The sequence below is a fragment of the Jatropha curcas genome, chromosome 9, assembly GCF_041381405.1.
Source record: "Jatropha curcas cultivar XTBG-Jc1 chromosome 9, XTBG_Jcur_1.0, whole genome shotgun sequence".
NCBI classification, from domain to species: domain Eukaryota; kingdom Viridiplantae; phylum Streptophyta; class Magnoliopsida; order Malpighiales; family Euphorbiaceae; genus Jatropha; species Jatropha curcas.
Window position 1 is genome coordinate 4,111,359 of NC_143159.1, and position 25,862 is coordinate 4,137,220.

Below are 25,862 nucleotides of genomic sequence, written 5' to 3' on the forward strand. Positions count from 1 at the left end.
ATAGTTGTATTTAATTTTTTTTCTATTTTACCCTTCAATAAGCTCCATTTTTAATATAATTATATTTAATTATATTTATAAATTTAGAGTTAATTTATCATATGAATAAAGATAAAAAAAGAAAAACACATAAATTATCATTATATTAGTTACTACATTTTCTAAAATGTACAGAAAAGAAAAATGACAATGATTGCGGTAGAATTGGAATCCTAGTCAAAGAGACTGAGTGGAAGACCAGTGAAGACTGGATCTGAACCAATGACATTGTTTCTGCTTGTTGGGGAAATGGCCCACCCACCATTATCTCAATGCCACGAACAACAGGCCAATAGCCCATTGAAATGAGACATTGACGAGTTAGGTAGAATGCAAGAATGTCATTTTTCAGGGGATAAATTTCTAAAATTAGAAGGATACAATACAATAAATACTGAGAAACAACCAAGAACCATTTTTTTGCTTTCAATGAATATTCTGAAAAAATAAAAAATAAGAAAGAAAATTGTGAGCCAAGTATAGAATATCAAATTTTATATTGATTTGATTTAAATGGTTCTTTTTATATTCACAATATTCTTTTTTTTTTTTCATCTGATATATTTATCTTATCAATTTAATTATTCTCGTTGGATATGTATTTAGCTTTTTTTTTATAATAATCTAATAAAATATTATTCTCAACTCCCATAAGGAATATTGTTTCTAATCTTATACTGATCAATACAAAATAATTAATATTAATGAATAATAAATTTTAGCTATATTTTTTTAATATACTCTTATATTAATATTAAATATCACGTTTTAATAAAAAAAAATCTTATCAGGTGTGTTTTTTCCCCTTTTCCCTCTTATTGTAAGTCTCATGTTTTGTATTTCAAGGCACTAAAAAAAGGGAAAAAAAAAAAAACTGTGTTCAAGGAAATAAAAAATGGAAATTCTTACTTGCAAATATCCAAACCAGGTTTGGAAATAGCAGTTTATTAGAGTGCATTTTTTCTATATTATCATGAAAGGGAAAGAGTGGGTAAAGCACCGAAGCGTCAAGCCGCCGACGTTGACTCTTAATCTGCTTCGCTAGTTTAGTAGGCACGTGGATAATGTTATCTAGAAGACTGTCACCACAAAAAGTTTACAACTCCAAAACTCTTCCTTTACGCGCGTGGCCTCACTTCCTCCTCCTCGGTCCCTGACAAAATCAATCTGCGGTATTCCAAGAAGATGCGATTCAGTGGGGACGTTCACCATCTAGAAAAATGAAATAGAGAGACTGATCTCACGCGCCTGAACGATCTTTCTGGAGTAATTGTTTTCCTTTTTTTTTTTTTAAATAATAATAATTGATTGAATCTAGTGGGCTGCTGCTGGGTTTGTCTGTCGTTTTGTTGAGCGAAAGAACATTTGTAAATTATAGTTGGCAGAGAATAATTAGGGGAGGTAATTAGTGCATAATCCCAAGACCAACCGTGTGTTTTTGTTCAACTAAATTGGAATTTAACCAAGTTTAATAAAATCGGTGACTTCAAAAACCATTAAATTACATACATCATTAGATATTTAATTATGGGAATTTTGATTTGTTTATATTTTATTTCTTTTATTTATTTTTTATTATAAACATTCAGCTCATCTGAACCTCCCCATTGAATTAAAATATGTATCTCCATCCCTCATTTTAATTAATAAAATAAAAGCCCATAAAATGTGAAAACAAATTGTAGGCTTAAAAATGGCTGGCAATAATTGTCATGCCTGTCATCAATTTCTTTATTTGAAAGAAAAAAAAAATTAGAAAATTTCAATTTCTAATCATTAAACTTTTATATAAAGAAATAAAAAAATTATTAAACTTTATTTGAAGTAAGAGTGATCGATCAGACAGACAGTGTAAACTTTAAAAAAATTATTAAACTTTTATATAAAGAAAAACAACTAAATCAATTTGATTTAACTTTTGATTTTCATTTTAAGATTTTCGGTTTTATAAAAAAAAATGAAGTTCTAAAGCAAATTGAAAAAAAAAATTGTTGACCGTTCTGCTATTAAATCAATTTGAAACCAAAAATTTCTTAAAATTATATTAAACGGAACCAATCAATTCAGTTCAATCATATTACTAATTTATGCTTAACCCCCGCATTGACCAAATATAAATATGATAAATGAAAATAATGTATTCCCAAATATTATTATTGATGGATTAAAAATTAATAAGGTAATTGAAAATAGATAATGGTATATAATTATGCATATTGTGGTCCAACTAGATTCATTTCTTTTATCATTGGATATTAGTTAATAGTTGTTAGTCCCATTAGTTGACAAAAGCCCATGAATCCCTTTTTTTTTTTTTTTTTAATCATTATAGTTTATTCAAAAAATATTTTTAGGAGTGATATTTATTTATTTACTATTGTTATTATTATGTTATGTTCATGTTGCTTCTCACGTTGGCTCCTTCAAAAAAAAAAAAAAAAAAAAAAGAGAGAGAAAATGAAAAGCTTGCAATTTTCTTTTTCTTTTTTTTTTTTTTTTTGAACACCACAAATTGGAAAAGCAGATTCATTTACAAAAGAAGACGTACCAAAACTTGTTATCCATGTCATCTTTAATTTAAAGAAAGACAACAACTACCGTATAAGTCATGAGCACATATAAATATATATATATATATATTTCGCTCTTAAATTTTATTTTTTTGATCACAATCAATCATGTGAAAAAAGTTCATGAATGATAAATGAGATGTGACATAATTATAGGTATATGAATTCGTTTAATTTCATTTTCCTCTCTAAATTTCTACTTACTGTATATATTACATAATTAAATTTAAATTTATAACATAAAACAAAATTCAACATTAATTTATATAACAATAAAAATCTTAATGTCAGCCAATCAGGTGTGGTCTGGTTAATGTCCTCTCCACCACAAAGTTATCACTAATTGGATGAATGTTATTCAAAAGAGAGAGCTATACCCTGTTGTGTAGTCCATGATGTTATTTCGGCTCATTGAACTTTTCAATTATAAAAAAATATTAATATTAGATTTTACAAATTATATAAATAAAAACATAAAATTAGAAGTTAAATTTAGACAAATTAATATCCACATCACCGACAAAAAAAAACAGAAGTTAAAAATGACAAGCGAGAAAAATCTGAGGTTAAAATCTTGAGAAAAAGATGGTTTGGATGGCATCGTGTGTGTCAATTCAAAGATCCGAAAGCATAACCATAAAGATTACAACCAAATGCATATGCATGTAAATCCATTGAAAGTTACACAAGTACAAGTATAACCATGCAAATTTTATGTGTACTACCTTTATGCATGGTTCCTTTTCTATTAGATATATATATATTTTTTTTCCTAATTAGGCGGCCTTGAGCGAATAGGAAATCAATTTCCATATATTTTTTAAAATTTATCTTTTTAGTTTAATCAAAAATAAATTATTTATGCTGAGACAAAATAATTCATAAATAAAAGGAAATTTATATTTATGATTTGATATTAAACAGAGGAAATTATTAGTGTACAAATGTCGAGGTAAGGAAAGGTATATGGAGAGGTGGGCATACAAACGAGACTTTGGTTCTGGTTTTTGTTTCCACGTGAATCGCAACACAGCTGGAAGTCATTCGCATATCCTAATTAATCAAATTGCAAGTACTTCTAGTCCGCAGATGCAAAAACATCTTAAACCAAATTTAAATCAGTGAAGCTGAGCTGCTAGAAATTTAATTTGCAATTATTTAAGATAAATTTCTTGAACTTAACAAAATGAGTTCAATTTGAGCTTATTTATTAAATTTATTTAATAAATTAATCAAATTTAAATATGTAAAATAATAATTTTTCTAATTATTGAAAAATCATAAATAAGCTGAATTCGAATTAAAATATATATTTTTTATTCTTTTTTTTTTTTTTTCCAAATTTGAAAGAGGTAAGTAGTACCTCTAAAGGCAATGTGTAGTACCCTCGTGCGTCTGGAGAATTTTTAGATTGACATTTTTGGTATCTTCAATTACAACAAATTTCTTTTGTATTTAATCTATAAATTATACTCCATTATTTAAAAAAAAAAAAGAAGAGAAAAATCATTAACTTGAGAGGATATATTAATATTAGTGACAGCTAAGAAAATAAAAATACAAAAAACATTAAATTTTGCCCAACATATTTTATGTAAACTGAACTTGGATTCTTTCGATCTAGGGCTTGTACTCCTTATTACAATGGCCTTCATGACATTCAATTTTTATGCTGACGTGAGCATTATCAATTTTGAGCACAGTGATTAAACTTCATCCTCATCCTCGTGGTCCTAAAGACAAAAATAATATGCATCGTTACAACAAAGGCTTCTTTTCCAATTAGCTTTTTGTCCAACTGAAAAAGTTTTCTTTTTGAAATCAACTGACTTGGCAACTCTGACTGATTTAATTAGAACAAACCAACATGTACCATTCACGTAAACCTAACCTCCATGGTTCTTTATAATCATTTTAATAATAATAATAATTATTATTATTATTATAAATTGAAAATTAACTTCTACACTTTATTGTAATCGCTTAAGATAATTTAATCTAGTGGTTTATTCTAGCAATGAAATTAATATCTTAAAAAAAATCAAATACAGATCTACAAAAATTAATTTTTTTGTTGAAATATCCATAATAAAAAACAAATTGAAAAAAAAAAATTATTCTACTAGTGTTTTTTTGTCTCACTCTTTTTTTTTTTTTTAAAATTCAAAATACACATTCAAATGATTAAATGAGGAATCATTTGATGGCAAAAAGGTGGCATGATGAGCGGAAGGCTTTGTAATATAAGAGAGGTTGGAGTGAGATTTATAATTATATATTTGGAATATAGTTGGTAAAAGGGCTACTGTCCCTTCTATATGTATAACAAAAGAATTTCTTTTGCAATAATTCTTTAATAAATGCCACCTTAATGTTCCATCCTGTAACACTGCTGACAGAATTAATGTGAATGGCTATACTTATTAGTACAAGATAAAAATTGTAATGTGAATAGTGTTATAAATGAGTTAGCCAAATGCCCATTAAAAAAAAATCTATTTAAATAATGGGAAATAACAGAGGCCGTGATTGAATTTGATGTTCATGATGTTATTCAACTATTTATTCAACCAATTAGATGATATTTAATTTGTTTTTTATATTGAAATACCGTATTTATTCTGAAAAGTTCTCATATTATAAAAAGAGAAAAAAAAAATAAAACTTTTACTTAATTTATTAAATTAATAAAAACTTTTTTTCGTGGAGAGAATTTAAATATGAAAGGTTTCACCTAATATATATTTAAAAATTAGTCAAATATTCTCTCATGGTGTTAGAGTTTTGTATCTATCTCATGTTATAGAAAGGGGAAAAGGGGAAGATTTGAAAAGAAAGCACTACATACAAAGATATATACATTATCTATGGAGATTCATCAAATAATTGAATCATTGTCCTTCCAAAGCGAAACATGAGCATTCATAATCCACCCATAGGCTCTTTGGTCTACGCATTCACATTTTGCACACTCTCATCTGTTTCTGAAACCTAAGCCATTAGATCCTCAACATTTCTTCATCTCTGTCTCTCTCCCAACTATTGAGTGTTGACCATATTGGGTCATTTTGTTTCAGGGTCCCACTCCTTTATGTAATGGTGCAGAGTATCTATCTCATTAGTATTTGTTTGTCACATTTCCACTTACCAAGCCCCAACTTTGACCACCTCATCTTTGATCCTTTTCCAACTCAATACTTTTCTTTATTCAAAAAATTTCCACTTTCTAGCTAAATAATTGATTTTTGTTCCTGTGGATTTGGTCTACAATTGTTTTTAGAAATGATAGTTTTCAAATAATTGATGTGCCTATTCATCTTTTTTATTCAATCTCATCAAATAGTTCATAATGTCCGACAGGTTTAACGACGGTTAATTTTTTTCGCAATATAAACGTGAAGTTTTTTAAATATTTTAACACTACAGTGAAAATTGTATCAGTATCAAATTGAGCTAATTAAAACTATGATATATAGATACCAATTGCTATTAATAGATGTGTAAATATACCAAAGAATCAATTGACTTTATCATAGTTAATGAATTGAGGAGTAATTGAACCAACCTTGCTTTCATTGAATTATAATATGAACAAATAATAAATACAATGCCTCTTCTCTGCTATGTGGTTGATGATACTTCTATCTTCCACAAGCTTACTCATGTATACCATTTCTTGTTTTATATTTCTATTTTTAAGAAAATTGTGTATCTCTAATTTTTGTATTATTTTACGAAAATAATTTATAAATGGAACCATGATGCTGTACAAACAATATTTTCTATTCAAATTGAAACAATAGTGTTTGAGTCAAAGAATTAATATTCAAGAGAAAAAGTTCATCTTTGCTTCAAATAAAATTAATTAGGAACTAATTGATTAGCCATTCGTTGAAAAAATTGGTCATAATGATGATGTAGTCGTTTACCGATCCACATAAATCCAAATCACCTTGAATCCTCATCTACCCATAGTCCAAAATCATCTAGAAGGCTGATCCTCGAAGATAGCAGATTCTTCTAAATATAATAAATCAAACCAAACCAAACCGGGGACCCAGAATGGATAATTATAAAGTAAGAATCCCCTGTTGGTAAATGCCAAGAACTTTCTGTCTATTTTCTTCTTATTATCCTAGTCAAATTCTGTTTCACCATGTAACAAAACGAACCTCGGGCCATGCCCACGGCTTACATTTCCATATCCAATGGACTGAATTTGGGCTACAAATTGGACAATACAATATTTGGGCTCTATAAGCCCATTGGATAGCTAACTATATCCAATAGGCAATGGAGTTTTCACAGAATTGAAATTTTCTACTAGAGGATGAGTTCTGGACTTCCTTTTCTTTTTCATAATTCATTTTCTGAGAAACTGAATTCTTCAAAATACAGTAAATTTGCTCTTAAATTTAAAATTTCTCAATTGCGTAACCTTCCTGCATTTTCAATCATTCGAGGCAACTCGAAGCGCATCCGTCTGCTGGCCCAATCTCCTCATTCTTAACTGGAAATCAGCCGCCGCTATCATGAACGTAACACTTTGAACTGGACTCAAAATCTCCAGCACTTTCGCCACCGTTAATCCACGAAGTGCATCGGCGCTTTCCAAGACATTATGCACCTGCGTTTTTAGCATGTCCTCAGCTACCTCAATCTCTGATACTTCCCCGTCAATCAGCCGTCCAGATCGTCCAAATCGCCTCGCCAAGTTTAAAATAGGCGGAGACGCCAGACTCTCTTGAATGCTTGCCATTGTGTCTGACAATACTCTTTCTTCTCTCCTTATCGCCAATTTCACCTCCTTTATTCTTTCAATCTGTTCAGGCGTCAAATCCGTAACGGAGCGGTCAATTAGCTTGAAAATAACGGATGGATTGAAATCGCCGAGCCAAAGCAGAGTTCGCTCGAAAGAGCTAAGCCAAGGAGGATTCAAAAAGAGGAACGGGTCTTCTCTGGCGGCATTCACTTTCACCTGGTAATAAAGCTTATAGTGAGACAAAACCTGGTCGATCAAGTACTTACGGTACTCTGTTCTTTGTGCATTTTCTGCTTCAATTGCAATGCGAAGTTGCTCTGACAGAGCTTGTAGGCGATCGAGCCAGCCATTGAAGAAGGTTTCAAAGTTCTCGCTGGGTCTCGCCATATTGATGCTGCAATTGAAGCTCTAGGACATAGACCTTGAATTCCAAGCTACATTGTCAAGCAAAACTCCTCCATTATATAGAGTCAACAGTGAAGGAAAGAGAGGGCAATCTCGGTAATTTGAATTTTATCGTTGTCGATTTTGCTTCGTTATAAAGGGAAAGATTGATGTTTTGTCAGTGACGGCAAATTCTTTGAATAACTTCACGTTCTGAAAACGTCAGATTAGAGAACTGCATAGGCGTTGACACCTGTGCGAGCTGTTGGAAGGAGAACAGGGAGCAACCGGCTTAGCACTCACAAAAGCAATTTTGGGCCAAGTGGATGATTTTGGGCCACAATGATTACAATGGTTAGCAATTTAGGCGGTTTCTTTCCCGCCAATAGCATGTCGACTAGTCAATATCGTTTTCTTAATTATTGAGGTTTACTTAGAATTTAAAAATGTATAACTTGACAACAAAATTTAAAAAAATGAGAGGTAAATATATAAATTAAGTTAAAATAAATAAATATGAATTAAAAATTGGTAAAAAAATTAAACATTCTATTTTTTGCATAAAATTTCATTAAATTAGTATATCTAAAATTTTTAATATTAAATAAATATGCAGTAAATGAAGATTATAAATTTACTTTATCTCATGCAAATTTAGAGTTATTATATATAATTATTTTATATTATTTATTTAATGAGAAAATTTATAATTACATTTATAATTTATTATGATAAGTATGGCATAAATATTAATATAAATTATAAAACTACTATTATTAGAATAATTAATTTTAAGAGAAATAAATTAAGTAGAAGAATTAAATATTATGTAAGTTAAAAGATAAGATTTATTGATTTCCAAAAAAAAAAAAATATATTGTTTTATGAAAATATTAAATTTTTATAGAAGGTTCATTATTCAATTATAAAAAAAGATAAAACCAAGGCCTAATATGTTAGAAAAACAAATCTAATTATCTTAAATTCTTTTAAATTTAAGCGAACAATTTTCTCAATCTGCAAAATATAGACAAAAAAAGAGAGAGATTGTTCATTTAAATATATTTGATAAATCAGGATACGAGAGGAGTTGCTGTTTCTAGATTAACTGCCAGTTAGCTTGTCTTTTCCTCCTTTATTTACCAAAAAAAAAAAAAAAGAAAAGGAAAGGATTTAATGAAAGAAAAATATAATAAAAAGAAAATATGTAAAAATTTATTAAAAAGTGAAATCTATGTGTTTTTTTTATTCTTTCCTTTACTTTTTCTTAGCATGTTGACCTATGTATGCTCGAAGGTCATTGACATTGACTTTTTTGATTTCTCAGTGGTTTCGCTAACTGACGCTGATGAGAGCCAGACGTCCTGGCGAATGGTTACCTTGTCCTTCTTGCACTGGTTTTTGCTTCTTGACGAAGGTCTAAAGCATCGACAAACATGGGGATAGGCCTCCGGATTTTTGCTTAGCTCATTACTGCAGACACGGAGTGTACGCGGAGGATCAGCCTACCATACCATCACGACACTTCCAGAGGAGCCGGAAGGGATCCATAGGTAAGGAGGAAGAAAAATAAAAATTAAAAAATATATTTACACTAATTTATTTTAAATAAATTTTTATAAAAAATTTCTCAACAGGCCTCAGGTCATCCTTTCCCATTTTGGGATAGTCCAGTATCGTTTGTAATTTAAGGAAAAATCTTATTTTTTATAGTTAATAATTTAGATTTGTTACTTTTCATTAATCGATATAAAGTTTAATATACCGATTAAATGTTTTTTGTTAGTCTTCTCTTATGTAAAAAATAAAATATTTTAAATTCTCCTAATGTTTAGCTGGCATTCGGCCCATTAGGCCTCACAATAAATAAATAAAAAAGTTTAATCTTTATTGGAATAAAGTTAAGGATGAACAAAAATTCAAATACTGGTAGGCAAAACGTATAGAGTTCATATATGCGTTTCCTATGAAATTTGGGTCAAAATTTTAACCAAATCCGGTCCATGAACAACTATACAGCCTTCACGCAGCTAAGTCTCGGTTAGCTGAATATTAGACAGGACGGGCCTTTCAAAATGAAGATAATGCAGACTTAAGCCCAAATAAAATATCGAAAGCCCATTATTAACATTGCAAATCAAAATCAAAATATAGTTTTTTTTCTTTTTTGGTACGTAAAATCTCAACGCATACCTTGCTGTAGTAGCATTACAGATTCGATTAAATATATTTTTTAAGAATTCTTAAATGTCGCTTGTCAGCTATGATAGCTTATCATTATTTAAAAATTTACAATTTATATATTACTTTCTGAATTTTTTTTAAATAAAATATTTTCACTTGGCTCATTGAGATAGATTTTTTGATGTATACCATGAAAAGAAATTATGGTATAGTAATTAACAGATGCAAGGCTTAGATTTGAAGAAAATATGAGAATTTATTAAAAAAATTCAAATCTAATATACTAAAAATAAAATGTTAAATTTGAAAATAAGTAGTTCCTTATTAGTTTTCACTTATTTATATTGGATATAAACGAATCGAGCTAAATTAATTTTTATTGAGCTCAAATTCAGCTCGATCTTTTTTTAAATTCAAAAGTCATAGTTCGAACTCATCTAATTTAAAAATAACCAAGTTGAAACTCGGATTAATAATCATAAATAAGCGGAATTCAAACTTGAGCTTGAAATCTACCAAATCTAAATGATATTGTTTAATATAAGTTTTAATTAATTTTTATTTATGTTTGGCTAGATAAAAGTCCTGTCTCAAGTTAATAAATTGAGTTTAATAATAATTTGACTCAATAAACTTACGAATGAGCTCAATCGAGCTTTTATTAAGTCGAACTTTGAGTAATTCACGGACAGCGACGACTCAGTTAGAACAATATATATAATATAAAAGTATTATGAAATTTTATCGTAGTTTGCAATCAATAATCTCATTATTCATTAAATAAAGGAAGATTATACTTTAATATCCATTATTTTTTCCTTTCACATCCATTAATTTGAAAGTGTTTTTGGAATACTTAATCAGAAAATTCTATAAATAATTGACAGTGACATGAACATGTAAATATAGTATTTAATATTAACAATTAGTTATACTTAAACATTTAAAAAAATAACATATAATCTTATGATTTATGTATATATTTTTTTATTATTATCCCAATCCAAAGGAGAAAATACATTAAATCCTTGGACAGTTCCAAATCAACTCATGATAAGATACTATATCCTATATTAATTTTACGTTTACAGCAAAACACGTCACCAAATTCAGAAAAAGATGCTCATTCAAATAAGACATCCAGCGTGGTGCTAGAGAATTTCCTTGCCTTAAATCGAGAATTATTAGACATTGAAACCCTAATTCAATGGAGGATGTTTATATGTAACGGTAAATCAATAATATTAACTAACTGTAGGATCATTTTAAAAAATAATCACTACCTGAAATCACTGTTTCATTGTATAATTTTTTTGAAATTCAACTTAATAAATAATAAGTCAATAGCACACTAAAATAAAATTTAGTGATAAATACATATACGATATGTAATAATTAAAATTTGAATCTTCAATACTTAAAAAAGAAAAACAATAAATTGATACAATTATTTATTATTGATTTGAAATGCTATTTTCACTCTTTGGACAAACTCAATAGTCGATATGCTCTAATTGATAAATCATAAAAAAATTCGCACAGTTATTGTGACTATAAAAAGGAAATAATCGAATTGAATTTATGAATTTATTTAAATCTAATTATGGATGAATTTTTTATTTAAAATCCATTAGAAATTAAAAGGGATCATTTACGGAAAATCTAATCATAGATAAATGAAATTTTCAAAAAAAAAAAAAAATAAAAATAAAAAAGAACCGAGGGAGAAACTAAAGAAAATATTAAAATAATTTTTTCATTTATAATTAGAAAAAGGTTCAACTCGTCCCGATTTATTTTGGGAAAGATATATAATTTATTTAAAAATTAACTTTTTATACCCCTTCCGCCCTAATTTTACACCAAATAATTAGAACCATCTAATTTGGAGTCAATGAATAAAATACTAATTTTGAATATTATTATTATTAAAGGATAAAAATAATTTATAAGCTAAAAATATTAAAATTATTACTTTAATGTTTCTCAAAAATTAGGTCTTTTTTTCGCTCATTTATTATAAATTTTGTGTAATAATTATACAAAAAAATATTTTTGAACAAACTGTATATTATGCTAAAATTCATTGCGTAAGTTTAACCTTATTCTTTATAAATAATATATATATATATATATATATATATTTTAGTTTTGATTATATAATAGCAATAAAATTATCAAACTAAAATATAATAGTTTATCTTATTAAAAGTAGCACAATTTCAAATGGCAGGATAAAAAAAATAGGATTCAATTGTAGCAAATTGCAAATTTTGAAGTAAAAAAGAAAACCCGCCAATAAAAAAAAAAAAAAAACAAAACAAAATTTGAAGGAGGAAAAGCTCCGGTGAAGTTGTTGAAATTTATTTTTGACTAATAATATAAATGTTTAGCATTTCAAAGAAAAAAAAAATGTCTTTAACTTATAAAACAATAAAACGAACTATAAATATATGAAAAATCAACTACTATTCCACTTCCAAGATATTTACTTAACAAACACGTCTCTATCATGCACTTTAACAACTACCGTCTCTATCATGCATTTTAACAACTAATGAAGAAAAATATTCAACTTGTACTTTTCACTAAAAATTTTATGATATTTTTAAATTTTTAATTTAATTTATTATATATTTCAATTTTATAAAATTATATTTATTCATTTTAATTTTATCCATCGAACATCTCAAGTTATAAAACATTTATTAGTTAATTAAAAAACACAAAAGTCATTATTAAAAAATTTATACTAATTATATATTAAACTAATATTATATATATATATATATATATATATATATATATAAATAAAAATTTTAAAAATTATTGTCGTTAACGTGAAAAGATTTAAAATTTAGTATAATAATAAAAAATAAAATTTATAATACCACAAGCTTGATTTTTTAAAATTTAAAATAACATGAAATTTGTATGTCAAAATTTATAGATTAAATTATGTATTCATTTGGAAGGAAATAAATGATGAAGAGAGAGAGATGTTAGTAAACATACTAATATTAACAACGGTTGGCCCCATTGGTTCATGTACCTAAAACATCAAATGGCCTAGCCTAAGGGTCCAACCATCACTCTCCACGTTTCCTTTTGTAACAATAAAAACGCCCTCGCATTACAAAAACAGACTTGCTATTTGTATCTTTTTAGGGGTATTCCTGTCATTTTAGATTCAGAATTCCAATATTCCAAACGTCACTTGCAGGCGACTTGGCTGTTTAATTTAGCTTACCCCAAACCTCTCTAAAAGACTAAAACAATATATTTCCTTTTCAAACATTTGCCCTCATTTTCTTTGTCATTTACCATCCACGGCCTCTCCGATATTTTCTCGTTTTATTTCGATGAGATCTATCTGTAATATTACATAATGGATAAGGGTAGTTCTATAATTGCAACGATCGACAAAACCGCCAATTCACTCAAGTTCTTCCTTTCTTCAGTCCTCTGATTTCTAAAAGCTGAAAAACACTTGACAGAGAGAGAGTGTGTGTAAAGACTGAGATAAGCAGACGCGCACAAACTCAGAAACAGTTACTTCGATTGCCATAGATAGTGAGTGTTCGGGGCTTGTGCGTGTTCCTTTCGAGGAAAAGGGATGGCAATCCCACAAGCGGAGTCACATCGAGCCAGAGCTAGACCACCGGTAATCCGCAGAGTACCGTTGCGGCAACTACTACGTGTGACTTCAATCGCCGGTGGCATACAGTTCGGATGGGCTTTACAGCTCTCTCTCTTAACACCTTACGTGCAGGAGCTAGGAATTCCGCATAAGTGGGCCAGTATTATATGGCTTTGCGGACCATTATCGGGCCTAGTCGTGCAGCCTCTAGTCGGCCACATGAGTGATCGCTCCACCAGCCGTTTTGGCCGCCGCAGGCCGTTTATTCTTGTGGGCTCGGGTTTAATTTGTCTTGCAGTTTTAATCATCGGTCACTCCGCCGATATCGGTTGGCTATTGGGGGACAGGGGAAACACCAGGCCAAGAGCAATTGGAGTTTTTGTTTTCGGATTTTGGATTCTGGATGTGGCAAATAACATGACTCAAGGTCCTTGCAGAGCTCTTCTTGCTGATCTTACTGGTAATTATAGAGCTCCAATTTATTTAATTTAAATTTTCGCGTTATTTGATGGATGTGAATTAATTCTGTTTTGATTGGTTCAATTTTTAGATTTACTTCGTTTAGAACAATAAAGATCAAACCCTAACAGTGATGATTAGATAGTTAATTATAATTAATTACTTTACTAGGCATCTTATTATCATGTTTTAAAGATAAGGCAATGACTCAATGAATCATCTTGTTATTATTATTTACATTTAAATTTTAATTGATTGATGTTACTTGATCTTTTTTAAGTTTATAGTATTGCTTAACTAGTGGCTTGACGGAAGGAAAGCTTTCCAGCTAAACGGACAATTATTTTTAAGTGTTTAAAATGAGTTTGGGGCCGATGGATTATTTGTCCTGGAGCCAAAGAGTATTGCTTTTTGAGTGGTTGGTGGGGTCGAGACCGGTAGGCGATCGATTAGGGTCACCATCATACCACACATTGTCTGTCGCGGTGGGTTTGGCCTATTTATTAGACTTTTGATTGTCGTTTACGCTGTAAGGTTAATCTAATACCCACCTGTTAATAATGCGTTTTAATTTAGATGAATCCATTTGGCTTAATGGATTAGAATATTCCAAATTTTGCAGGCTTTTGTAGTTTCACCCTATCTTGAACTGTGTCAATTTTACGCCAATTTTGACATTTTGTAGTAATAACACTTTTAATTGCAAATGAGGATGTAATTGCAAATAAAAAGAAGTATTTTAATCATTTTTAGATCTATCACGTGACACTTATAAAATTTAAAAATAAAACTTTGAAAAAAGATTCCGTTGGTCTACTCAATTAATGTTCTACAGATTAAATTTTAATTTTTGAAATACATGTATTAGTTAATAGTTTAATAACATTAATTTTTTTTTTTTAGTTATCAAAAATTCCGAAGCATTGCATACAAATTAAATTAATAAAATATAATTCTTTTCAATTACATATTTTGTTTTCATATTTTCTATATTTTAAGGATGAAAAATCCTAATTGTTTATAATTTTATAACAGAGTCAAATTATTATTCATTTAATAAAAAAAAAATAACTTTTAAATTATTTTTTCCTCAAAAAATCTTAATTATTTTAATTGCACATGTCTCGAATATCATATTTCTAAATCTATAAATGTGCCACCCATTAGATGTGAATATAATTTGATATTGAAAAGATATTTTTAAAATTTTTTATTAGTAATTATTAAAAAGGGGTAGAAATACTTTTTCATTTGTAATTCCATCCTTATAGCAATTAAAGGTGTTATTGTTACAAAAAAATCGAAATTGAGGAGAGGCAACAAATTTCTAAATATTCTGATACATTAAGCTGATCCATTTGTAATATGTTCGTAGTTAATTTATTTAATTAAAAATTTAGTTTTAATGCCATGAATTTTTATTTATTCATTTAATATAACATGCCACCATGTCTTTGGCTAGTGATGTTTTTCTTCTTTTTTCTTTTCTTTCAAAAGGTAGTATTGTTTTTAATGAAAAATAATAACGAATTATGCGTACTAATCTTAACAATTAAAACAACCTCCTCATAAGTTTAAGAAGAAAGAAGAAAAAAGAATGATCACCGCTGCTCTTTTTTCCTATACATTAAGAATTCTCCCTGTATCGATCAGAAGGTTTTGGAATCCTGAATTGGAAATTTTTATTAACTGATTGAATAATGGAGCAGTTAGAAAAGCCGTGCAGGACAAGATTTTTCCATGTCAATGTATCCTTTACAGGGACCTGTAATGATAAATCGATAATAAAAAATTATCTTGCATTTATAGCCTTTTTCTCAAGATGTTTGGGTAGATAGTATATTTGGTTGTTGAATGGGTTTTAAGGTGAATGTTTTTAGGGCATTTTAAAAATAAAGCACTTCATTGCTAAGCTACATGCTGCTTATGTGACTGGGAGTAGAGGTCCTTGTCCATATCATGGATCTAGTTCAATTCTTTGATATAAGGCAGGGATGAATTCATATGTAATATCAATTGGTTTGATTTTTGTATCCGTTGGCATGATGGTCTTCATGATTAGGCCTGCTAAATAATAGCTAGCAATTGGCACTAATACGAGAATAACAAGTAGAGAGCTGTTTATATATTGGATCGAACTGGGAAAAGAAAATAAAGAAAAGAAAGAAAGAAGCAATTCTCAAGTTGATTGGTCACAACTTCTTGCAATGAATGACAAATTTATTTAATTACAAGTGCCAACGGCTTTTGAGTGAGAACTATTCAATACTCAAATATTCTTATTTTCCATTCAATTGTGATATAGTTGAGTTCACATTAGTCACATACTAGGATTTTCTAGTGGCACCTTTGAGACTTTCTATTAGAATTTCACATTTCAATGTTGAAGCATAATTTGTGAGGTGACGGAACCCTGAATGTAAGACAGGTATTATTTATAGTCCTTACTATAGTTTGTTGGCAAGTGTCTGTGCTCTTCATATTAATGAATAGGGTTCTATTATTTGGGTGAGATCACAAAGGAGATATTTCTCTTCCTTGTGAATTATCTAGTTTTTAACATGGATGGTTTGTCTTTAACAGGAGTTTGGAAGTATTCTTATATGATTTACAAAAACTGACCCATGGCACCTAACCACAATATCCAAAAAAAAATTATTCCTTGTTCTAGTGCAAAACTGACCCATGCTTTTGCTATGTAGATAGAAGAAACCATGTATTATATCTAGATATTATATCTAGAAACCATGCTTTAACTAATGATTGTATTATAAAATGGCTTAGTGTTGTGAAATTCTATGAGAAGTTGGAGCTTTAGATGTCAGTTCATGAAATGAATGTGTTAGTTTCATTTAAAAAGAAAAAAAAAAATCTTTGCCATGTTAATTGTAAGGTTACTGCATGATTAAACTTGTAAAACTTGTGAAGGACACAAATTTGTATCGCATGGATGCTCTTTAGATCCAACTAATTTAGAATTTTCTCCATATTGATAATGTATCTTTCACCAAGATAGGTCAAAAGTTAATTTCATTCAAGAATAGTGACTACTTGCAAATAGTAGGGTATAAACTCCTTTGGTGAAAGGCTGAATTGATTCCTGTTCGCAAAGGTCTAATGTTCTCTATTCCCAGCTTTTCCCAAACAGAGAGAAGGAATGAAAATGGAAGAATTAATCGTTTGATTTTATTCTGTTTAATGTAAAAGACACCAATCATCTAAGGCAGGAGACCCCATTTACCAGATTCTAGTAGATGTAATCCTTCTGGTGAATTTCTTATGAGAGACTTCAAAACTTTCATCTACCACTTTCTTATAAGCTTCATTATTTTCTCGTGCGTTTTACCGCACAAATAAATATAATCTTTCAATAAAATGACAGTATACATTGATTATGGTTCCTTCTTTTGCAAAACAACAGCTGTTACCTCTTCTTGCAAATTTGATATAATATTACATGAAAAGAAAATATTAACCAGAAAATCAGCAGCAATTTGACATTTATCTTCTGGTAATTTTCTGTGATGTTAGGAAAGGATCACCGTAGGACTCGAGTGGCAAATGCTTATTTCTCACTATTCATGGCAGTTGGTAATGTTCTTGGCTTTGCCACTGGAGCATTCAGTAATTGGGTCAAGGTTTTCCCGTTTACTGTTACCCCTGCATGTAACGTTGACTGTGCCAATCTCAAGTCTGCTTTCTATCTTGACATTGTTTTTATGGTAATTACTGCATATGCAAGCATCACGGCAGCTCAAGAATCAACTCCAGGTTTGTCTGATAGATCCGCACGCATTGCTGAAGATGTGTTGGGACAGTCGAGCCATGTGGAAGAGGCTTTTCTTTGGGAGCTATTTGGAACATTTAGATATTTCCCATGGCCTGTGTGGACAATATTGTTAGTTACTGCTCTAAATTGGATTGGTTGGTTTCCATTTCTTCTCTTTGACACCGATTGGATGGGTCGAGAAATCTACGGTGGCAAACCAAACGAAGGAGAGAATTATAATATAGGAGTCAGAACGGGTGCTTTTGCTCTGATGTTGAATTCAGTTATTCTTGGAATAACATCTGTACTGATGGAGAAGCTCTGCAGGAAGTGGGGAGCTGGTTTTATATGGGGAATTTCGAATATCGTTATGGCTCTTTGCTTTCTTGCAATGCTTACAATATCTTATGTGGCAACCCATATTGGCTACATGGGTCATGATCTACCACCAGCTGGCATTGTAACGGCAGCAGTAGTGATTTTTGCAATTCTTGGTGTTCCATTGGCAGTACGTTCCTAATTTTCTTTTGAACTCCAAGCTTTTCTGGTGTCTTATTAAACTTTTATAGCCATAAGTAGTTATGTGCTCAAGAATCAAGCAGGCAAAGATAAATAGATGAATAAATAATAAATACAGAGAAACATTAATAAAGGAAAGTTTGAGACCTAAAGTCTGCATTATCAGATACATAACTGGCCTTCACATGCTAATAGACACAACTTTTAAGGAATTTGATATTAATGTTGTTGATCTCCCTAGCTGAAAGTTTAAATTATGGAGTGGCATGTGGCTTGCAAACATGGTTTACAAGCAAGAGTGGTTGAGACTCGTTGGTTTTGTTTGCATACTTGTCCAAGCATTTCCTCTGGCTTCTTACCATAAGAAAACTGATGTCACAAATTACTTCATTGCAGATCACTTACAGTGTTCCATATGCATTGATTTCCTCACGTATTGAGCCTTTGGGACTTGGCCAAGGTGAGAATCTTCTTGGTTTTTTTTTATTTCCCTTGTCTTTTTTTTCTTAGTACACATCTTGATTATCCATTCCTTATCTATTTCTTTTCTTTTTTTTTTTTTTTTTTTTTTTTTTTTTTTGACATTGGAAAAAAAAAATCTTAATCTTATTTTGCTTCTCTTTTCTCTTTTGGAAGTTGACCTGCTTGTCCTGGTGACTGTTTCTTGCAGGTTTATCAATGGGTGTTTTAAATTTGGCAATTGTGGTCCCACAGGTTTCTCTTTTCCCTTCCATATTCCTTTGTGAATTTATGTATTTACTCTTTTCCAGTGTGATATTAGACAAAATGGTTATCTTTTTGCTTCAGGAAAATGGAATCGAAATGGAAAAATATTTCAGTTTCTTGATAGATGTAATTGTGCACGTGTGAATCGTGGCACATTTCCATTAGTGACCATTAATTTCAAAGTACAAGTCCTTGTCATCATGGTATATTTATGAAATACATAATTAGTAAATTTACCAGCAAAAGAATTGCTTTTACTTTCACCTGAAGCATGAGGGAATGTGCGATTAAATTCTAGAACTACATTGCCAATTGGGGCTAGGTAAGAGGTTGGTGAGAAGAGATGAAGATTTGGGTAAAAATTCCTAGATTTGAACCTTAGAATTCACCACATGTACCAAAAAACAAAAACAATCAAGTTGAAAGTTGTGGAATATCAGTAAGTCATGCCGTTTAATTGCATGCATGGAGGCAGCTATCTGGTACATGTATTCCTGTAGATAAGTAACAAAGATTATCCCCTAGAATCTTCATCTTCTTGATATTGAGCTGCTGGAATGGCCTCAAACGATTAGATTTTTAAATGTCTAACCCTAGAGAGTCTCGCCCCACCTCTGACTAATGGCCATCTATTTGCGGCTTCATTATATTGTTGTACTTTGCATGTATGGGGCATACATAAAGTATTTTACATTTAAGATGATCAGATTACTTCATTTGTAAGATAACCCTATCAGTTATGTATGAAAAAGAAATAAGAGATATGCAACGAAACAACTCACGATAGATACTGGAGATTTGCATTTTAGCTTCAAGTTTCATTTTAATTGATTTTCACTCCAAATCTGGTGCACCAAATGATGTCTCAATCCATTTGACTGCCATTTGGCCAAATTATGGTCGTCTCTGGTGCAGGAGAGTGATTTTTTAAATCAAGTTTATGTTTGACCTGCTGTTCTATAGTTCATGGGTGTTTCCATGCAGGAATACATTAAGTTGTGAATTTATATTTAAATATTTGGGCAAAGTGAATCCATCTTAAATTGTAGTATTTGAATCCACCTTGTATTGCTAGTTAATATTTGAATACACTGTTTCTAACTTTCTATGATTTTATTGGAAACAACCATAGACTATCATAAATGGGGTTATAGTGTAATTACTGTAATAGTGGATGCTTATTGCAAATAATTACTTAAGCAGTTAGAAACATCATTTAATATGAAGTATAGAGATATGCTGAAGAACTGCTTTTTCCTCTAGAAAATGGAGTTTAATTTTACAAAAATAATTAAATGTTATTTTGCAAATTGTTCTCTACCACTTGTGTCTTCTCTTTTAAGTTCCATTAAATGAGACCTGCCAGTGTATTCAACACTGTGTTGAAATCTGCCAAAACAGTGAATCTTGCTCGTTTTAATTTCAGTTCATTTAAAGCAAGCAGGATTTCCTCTATCAAATGTACAAGCTCATGTTATCATTAAGCAGCGTGACATTAAAATTCAGAATCTTTTGCTGAAACTTTTGTAAAGTTACGAAATTTAAGTTCATGTTTTCATTTCAATAATTGTGAAGTTAAACCAAAGGTTAATCTTTTTTTTTTTTCCCCAATTGAACTGGCAGTATGAGAAATTGGCTTATTTTAATTGTCTTCTGATTCATTGAATGACCTGGTTTTAAGAACTGTTACATCAGGGTAGATTATGAATATGTAAATTTCATTGTGTCCAAAATAAATCAACACCAACTGTAATACCATGATCAGCAGAACTTTTAGATTTTCTATGTCACTTATTACTAAGATATTGAACTCTCTGGGAAACTAATACAAACGAGTATTTTAGTTGCCAAATAAAATTTATAATAATTTTATTTATGGTTGTGTTTGTGCAATAAATGTGATCTTTGATTTCGTTTTTCCTCCACTGAGTTCTTATCACTGATGCATAATTTTAAGCAACTTTGTCGAGTAAATTTCCCAGTGGCATAATCTTAATTTGATTGAAAATTCTATTGGAAAACAGTTCATTTTCCTTTCAGCCATTCTGGTATTAAATCTGTGATGCAATCAGGTGATTGTGTCCCTTGGAAGTGGACCATGGGATCAACTATTTGGTGGTGGAAACTCACCAGCCTTTGCTGTTGGAGCTCTGGCAGCCCTTTCTGGTGGACTTATTGCCATCTTGGGTATTCCTCGATCTACTCCTCAGAAGCCAAGGGTCCTCCCCCTCCCATGAGGTAATGTTTTGTGCTTATTTTTTGGGACGGTAATCTATTACACAGATTATGCAAAATGTCAAAAAAGAGGCAAGAGCTTGTAATTACCCTTTTTAATATCTATTAATTAATAAATGGATTCATATTTTATGTTTGCTTTTATGGATTTATTTATTTTTTCTCCTTCTCTGTTATACAAATTAGTGGAAGAACCGTTGCAATATCATCCATTTGGTCGTCAGCATAGTGTTTGAGCTGACTCTGAGCAGAAGGTGCTTTCATCTAGAAAATAAAAGCCTGAGTTTCTCGAGAATGTGAGAAGTCATGGAAGTTTTTGAAGGTTTGGGAACTGGTTAAAAATTCAGAGAGGCCAACTGCATTGTCAGCTGTAGTTAAAACTAGTAAGAAGAGTCCAGATTCAAGGTGTAGGTCTTGTGCTTGCAATACACCCTACAATCTATATATTATTAGGAAAGGTAGAAAACAAGCTCATATGTAAACACTGTTTACACTGTATGGCAACTCGATCGTGTATTGCGAGAAAGAGTATCGTAGCTGTTACTGAATGATGGGTAAAACAATTTATTAAGTTGAGTGAAGAATTTCCTCCAATGAAAATAAGCCTGCCAGCCTGCTGCAGTGGAGAAGTGATGTTCAGGATTGCTGCCAAGCTAGACTAGACTACTTTCTTTCCAACAAGATAAGTTGCTGCTCATTATGAATTATTTTATATATATATAAAAAAAAAACTATCCCAAAAAATAGAAAAAAAAAATAAAAGAAAAAGATACGAAATGTTTGATTTCCAGTCGGTGGTCCAGTCATGACGCATTGGACGAATCGTGTGCATTTTTTTGTGCCATAATTTGCTATATGAATGTGGTGAACTGTGCTTGGTGCCATCAGCTAACATGTATATGAGTTGTGCTGATGGAAACCTTGATGGAGACATCTCTTTTGTGCTCTGATTTTTCAAAAAGTTCAATTGATTTTTATGTAAGGTCTCCTTTATTATTTGTATTCATATATAATAAATTTTTTTATTAATATATATAATATGTATATTGCTTGTGTCTGAACCTTGGAATAAATTCTTGTGTTTATGCACTTATCAGTATCTAGAAAGCCTGTTTTGCTTTCAATGCCTCCATGCAGTGCTTTTCTGTAGAGGAATTGAGAATCACTAGAAAAAAGGCTAGTCTGCGGTGCAAATTGCAGGAACTTCTTGTTTTGGTTCAATCTCGAAAGTGTAGACCAAACTGGCAGAATAATCGAAATTTTCTTTTCTCACAGTCATGATTTTTGATGATAACAGTTTTGGTGCTGTTGCTGTATTGTCATATGCTTAGAGTGCATGTAGATTATATTTTTTGCTATGTCAGAAATCTTGGGAAAAGAAGTGGGAATTGGGGACATGTATACAGTTTTGTAGGTAACCCATATGGCATGAATTTTAGTAGACAGGTCGAATCCAGCTGCAAACTTAATAGCATGTTGACATGTGTGGTTATAGAGAGAGATGTGCTGTTGGTATCCCCTACTAGTGACTCTACTGCTACTTTCTCAAGCTTTTTCAGGAAAAAAAGAAAGCAGAAAGAAAGAAAGAGGTAGAATGAGGAGGATGGAATCTGTAGAATTTGTTCTTGTTTTTCTGGAGAAAGTATAATCTTTTATTAATGTCAAATCCTCTAAGGTCTTGTCGCTTTTCCAATATCCTTTTCCTCCATTGAAACTTGCATTTTACCATTGGATATCATTTTATGTCAAAAAAAAAGAAAGAGAAAAAAAAAAAAAAAAAAATTCCCCCTGTATATTAAAATCTCCACTACAACAACAACTTGATCCTTGTAAAATGATTTTCTGATTGACAGAAGCAGTTGTATTGATAAGTGAAATGAATGGCATCGACCTGTGATCCTAAAACTTGTCATTTTCTTTTACTACAATGTAGTGGAATCTTTACATTTTGTTATAGTTAGAATATAAATTCGAAATTTGTTCTTTTATTTATCATTAATTTTTGTTATATTACACTAATTATTATTATTATTATTATTATTATTATTTAATGAAATATTTTGTCTATTGGATTTTCCATTTCATGATACGTACCTCTCATCTACAGCAACTTATTGAGCTGGAGACACAGGAAATCTGACATGCGTCGGTATGGACTTCAGAGTAGCAAATATTATACACAGTATAACCAACGATGTCTTCAACTTGCTCAGTCCTGACCCTGTTGCTCAAAAATACATTTTTTTTTAACTGTTTATTCCATTTTTTATTTTATTTTTTGTATTATTTTTGGTGAAGGTGATGATGGTATTGCCGTTGCCTCGCCAGCCAGACAAAGCCAAAGCTCTCTCTCCCTACAGAGAGACAGACTCATCTCTGTTGTGAAAAAAGGGATACAAAGTAAATGGTTGCAATTGGAGCACGTAATTGTCTTTCAGTGTTCCTTTTCTTCCATCTGCCTCTTCTCTATACGGCCATCTTCTGTCTGTCACAGCCTCTTCCATCACCCACCTATTATCGTTTAACATTTAACACTTCTTTTCTTCTTCTCCTTTTAGTGGTCCCTTTTTCTCTCACTAATTTATATATTCCTAGCACCTAACTCCACATTCTCACTTCAAGATAACCTTTTTTAATACTTATAAACATCAATTTAACATTTTTTATTTCTTTTATATAAAATTAAAGGGAAAAAAAAAAAAAACAAAATTACAAGTTTCACTTGGCCTCTGTTTGTTTCTATAAAATAACTTGCAGGAAAATATTTTTTACAATTTTTGTTGTTTGGCGCATTTAGAAAAATAAATCAATAGAAAATATTTTTCTAGTCAAAGGAAAATTAAGTTATTTTTTTGAGAAAACAACTCTTTATTTCTAAGAGCGTAAAATATTTTTCAGATATTAAGAAATCTTATAAATTCATATTTTTTTTTAATTTATTAATCATTATAGTTATTGCCACCAATCACTATTTACGATTGATCATCACCATCTTCCACCGGTGACTTTCATAATTTACTTTTTTTTTTTTTGTATTTTTCTCTTATTTAACAATAAAAATTTTTAAAGTTCTATTATTATTATTATTTATGGTCTTATGAGATAAAAATTTTAATATTTTTAATTAATTTTTAATATTATAATCAAATGATGGGAGTCATTTAAAAAAATTTTATTATTCAGCAAATTATTTTGCTATAAATTATTTTACAGGAAAAATATTATACATGATAATGTTCCCTCAATGCCATAACATGGCAGGGAAATATATGGAAAACCAACATTTTGAACTAATTTAAGTTTAATTTTTTTTTTTATTTTATTTTTTTACAAAAATAGCAGGAAGGGGACCTAATTCCCAAGGTGTCCTTTTATACCATAAAGTACATCTGATATGCTAATATTATTTACCTATTTCACCTTTCTCATGAACTGATAGTTACACTTACATGGATGGTCCTAATAATGAACATCACATTAAAATGGCGAGCAGAATTTACTGTTGGAAAAGGATCTTTCTTTCATCGTCTTCTTACATAACATGTACAGAAAGTTCAGTGTTTCGTAATTAATGAATTTTATATGAATTAACTAATTTAGTCATTCATTTATATACATATTATAGTAATAAGGGGATCTCTTTTAACAATCCTGTGGTCAGCCATCCGATTTCCACTTTCTGAAGAAAGAAACTCCACCACGAGTTGTATTATAATTTAATTACCCTTTTCCCCTTTAAAATTGATAAGCTTGAAAACAACAGCAAAAATGAAATGAAGGAAATATATGTATATATAATAATAAGCCAAAAAGAGATGGGGCCTTAAAAGCAGAAATTAACACAAGCTTTGTCACCTCTGAAATTGGGCAAATTGTGAAGGGTATGTTTTTATGTTTTGAGGATTATGAGGGTTTCATCACATGGGCTGTGGCTATAGAAAGAATTTTTTTGGCATGCATGCCTTCTGCCTTAGACATGCAAACATCTCTCTGCCCACAAAAGAATATCTATATAACATGCCATTCTTAAAAAAAAAAAAAAAAAAAAACTTTATATACCCATTAATTTATATATATATACAAGCACACTATTTATATTTATATTGGGCTGATGTGCTCCTGTCATTTCACAACTAGGATATGGAATTTGCTTCTCCCACTTGCCACTACTACTCCAAAAGATAAACTTTTTTAATCTTTTTCATACCAAATTAATTAATTAAGACCTAATTATGGTTTATTAATTAAATTATCCAGACTTTGTCTAATTTTTCAAAGTTAATTAATAATAATAAATAATATTAATATTAATAGATTAAGAAAATGCCAATAGGAACCTCCATTAAACAAGTTTCATGGTCATACATGTAATGGCGGTAAAAAAATAGGAAAAAAAAAAAAAATTGAAATTATATATCGAATAACTCAATCACTCTTGTTAAAGATAAGGCCTAGAGCTTCTTCTTCTCTTCTGCACTAAAACATAAAAGCAACAAGAATTTTATATGAAGTGACTAACCTCTAATTTACTTCTTGTTAGAAAGACAGAAAGGAGAGGACCCCTCCCCTCTCCTT

The 25,862-nt window shown here is 30.3% G+C and overlaps 2 protein-coding genes across 2 annotated transcripts; one reads left to right on the plus strand and one right to left on the minus strand.

The window, feature by feature from the left end:
• Window positions 1-6,704: 6,704 nt before the first annotated feature.
• On the minus strand, window positions 6,705-8,069 carry LOC105630771 (protein ZW2). The gene has a single exon (XM_012212721.4). It carries the CDS (start codon window positions 7,756-7,758, stop codon window positions 7,060-7,062), a length of 699 nt encoding a protein of 232 aa, XP_012068111.1. The 5' UTR covers window positions 7,759-8,069; the 3' UTR covers window positions 6,705-7,059.
• Window positions 8,070-13,191: 5,122 nt separating this feature from the next.
• SUT4 (sucrose transporter 4) lies at window positions 13,192-21,624 on the plus strand. The gene is made up of 6 exons (NM_001318706.1): window positions 13,192-14,039; window positions 17,570-18,315; window positions 18,723-18,786; window positions 18,997-19,040; window positions 21,125-21,290; window positions 21,474-21,624. Exons 1-5 carry the CDS (start codon window positions 13,556-13,558, stop codon window positions 21,287-21,289), a joined length of 1,503 nt encoding a protein of 500 aa, NP_001305635.1. The 5' UTR covers window positions 13,192-13,555; the 3' UTR covers window position 21,290; window positions 21,474-21,624.
• The last annotated feature ends 4,238 nt before the right edge of the window (window positions 21,625-25,862 follow it).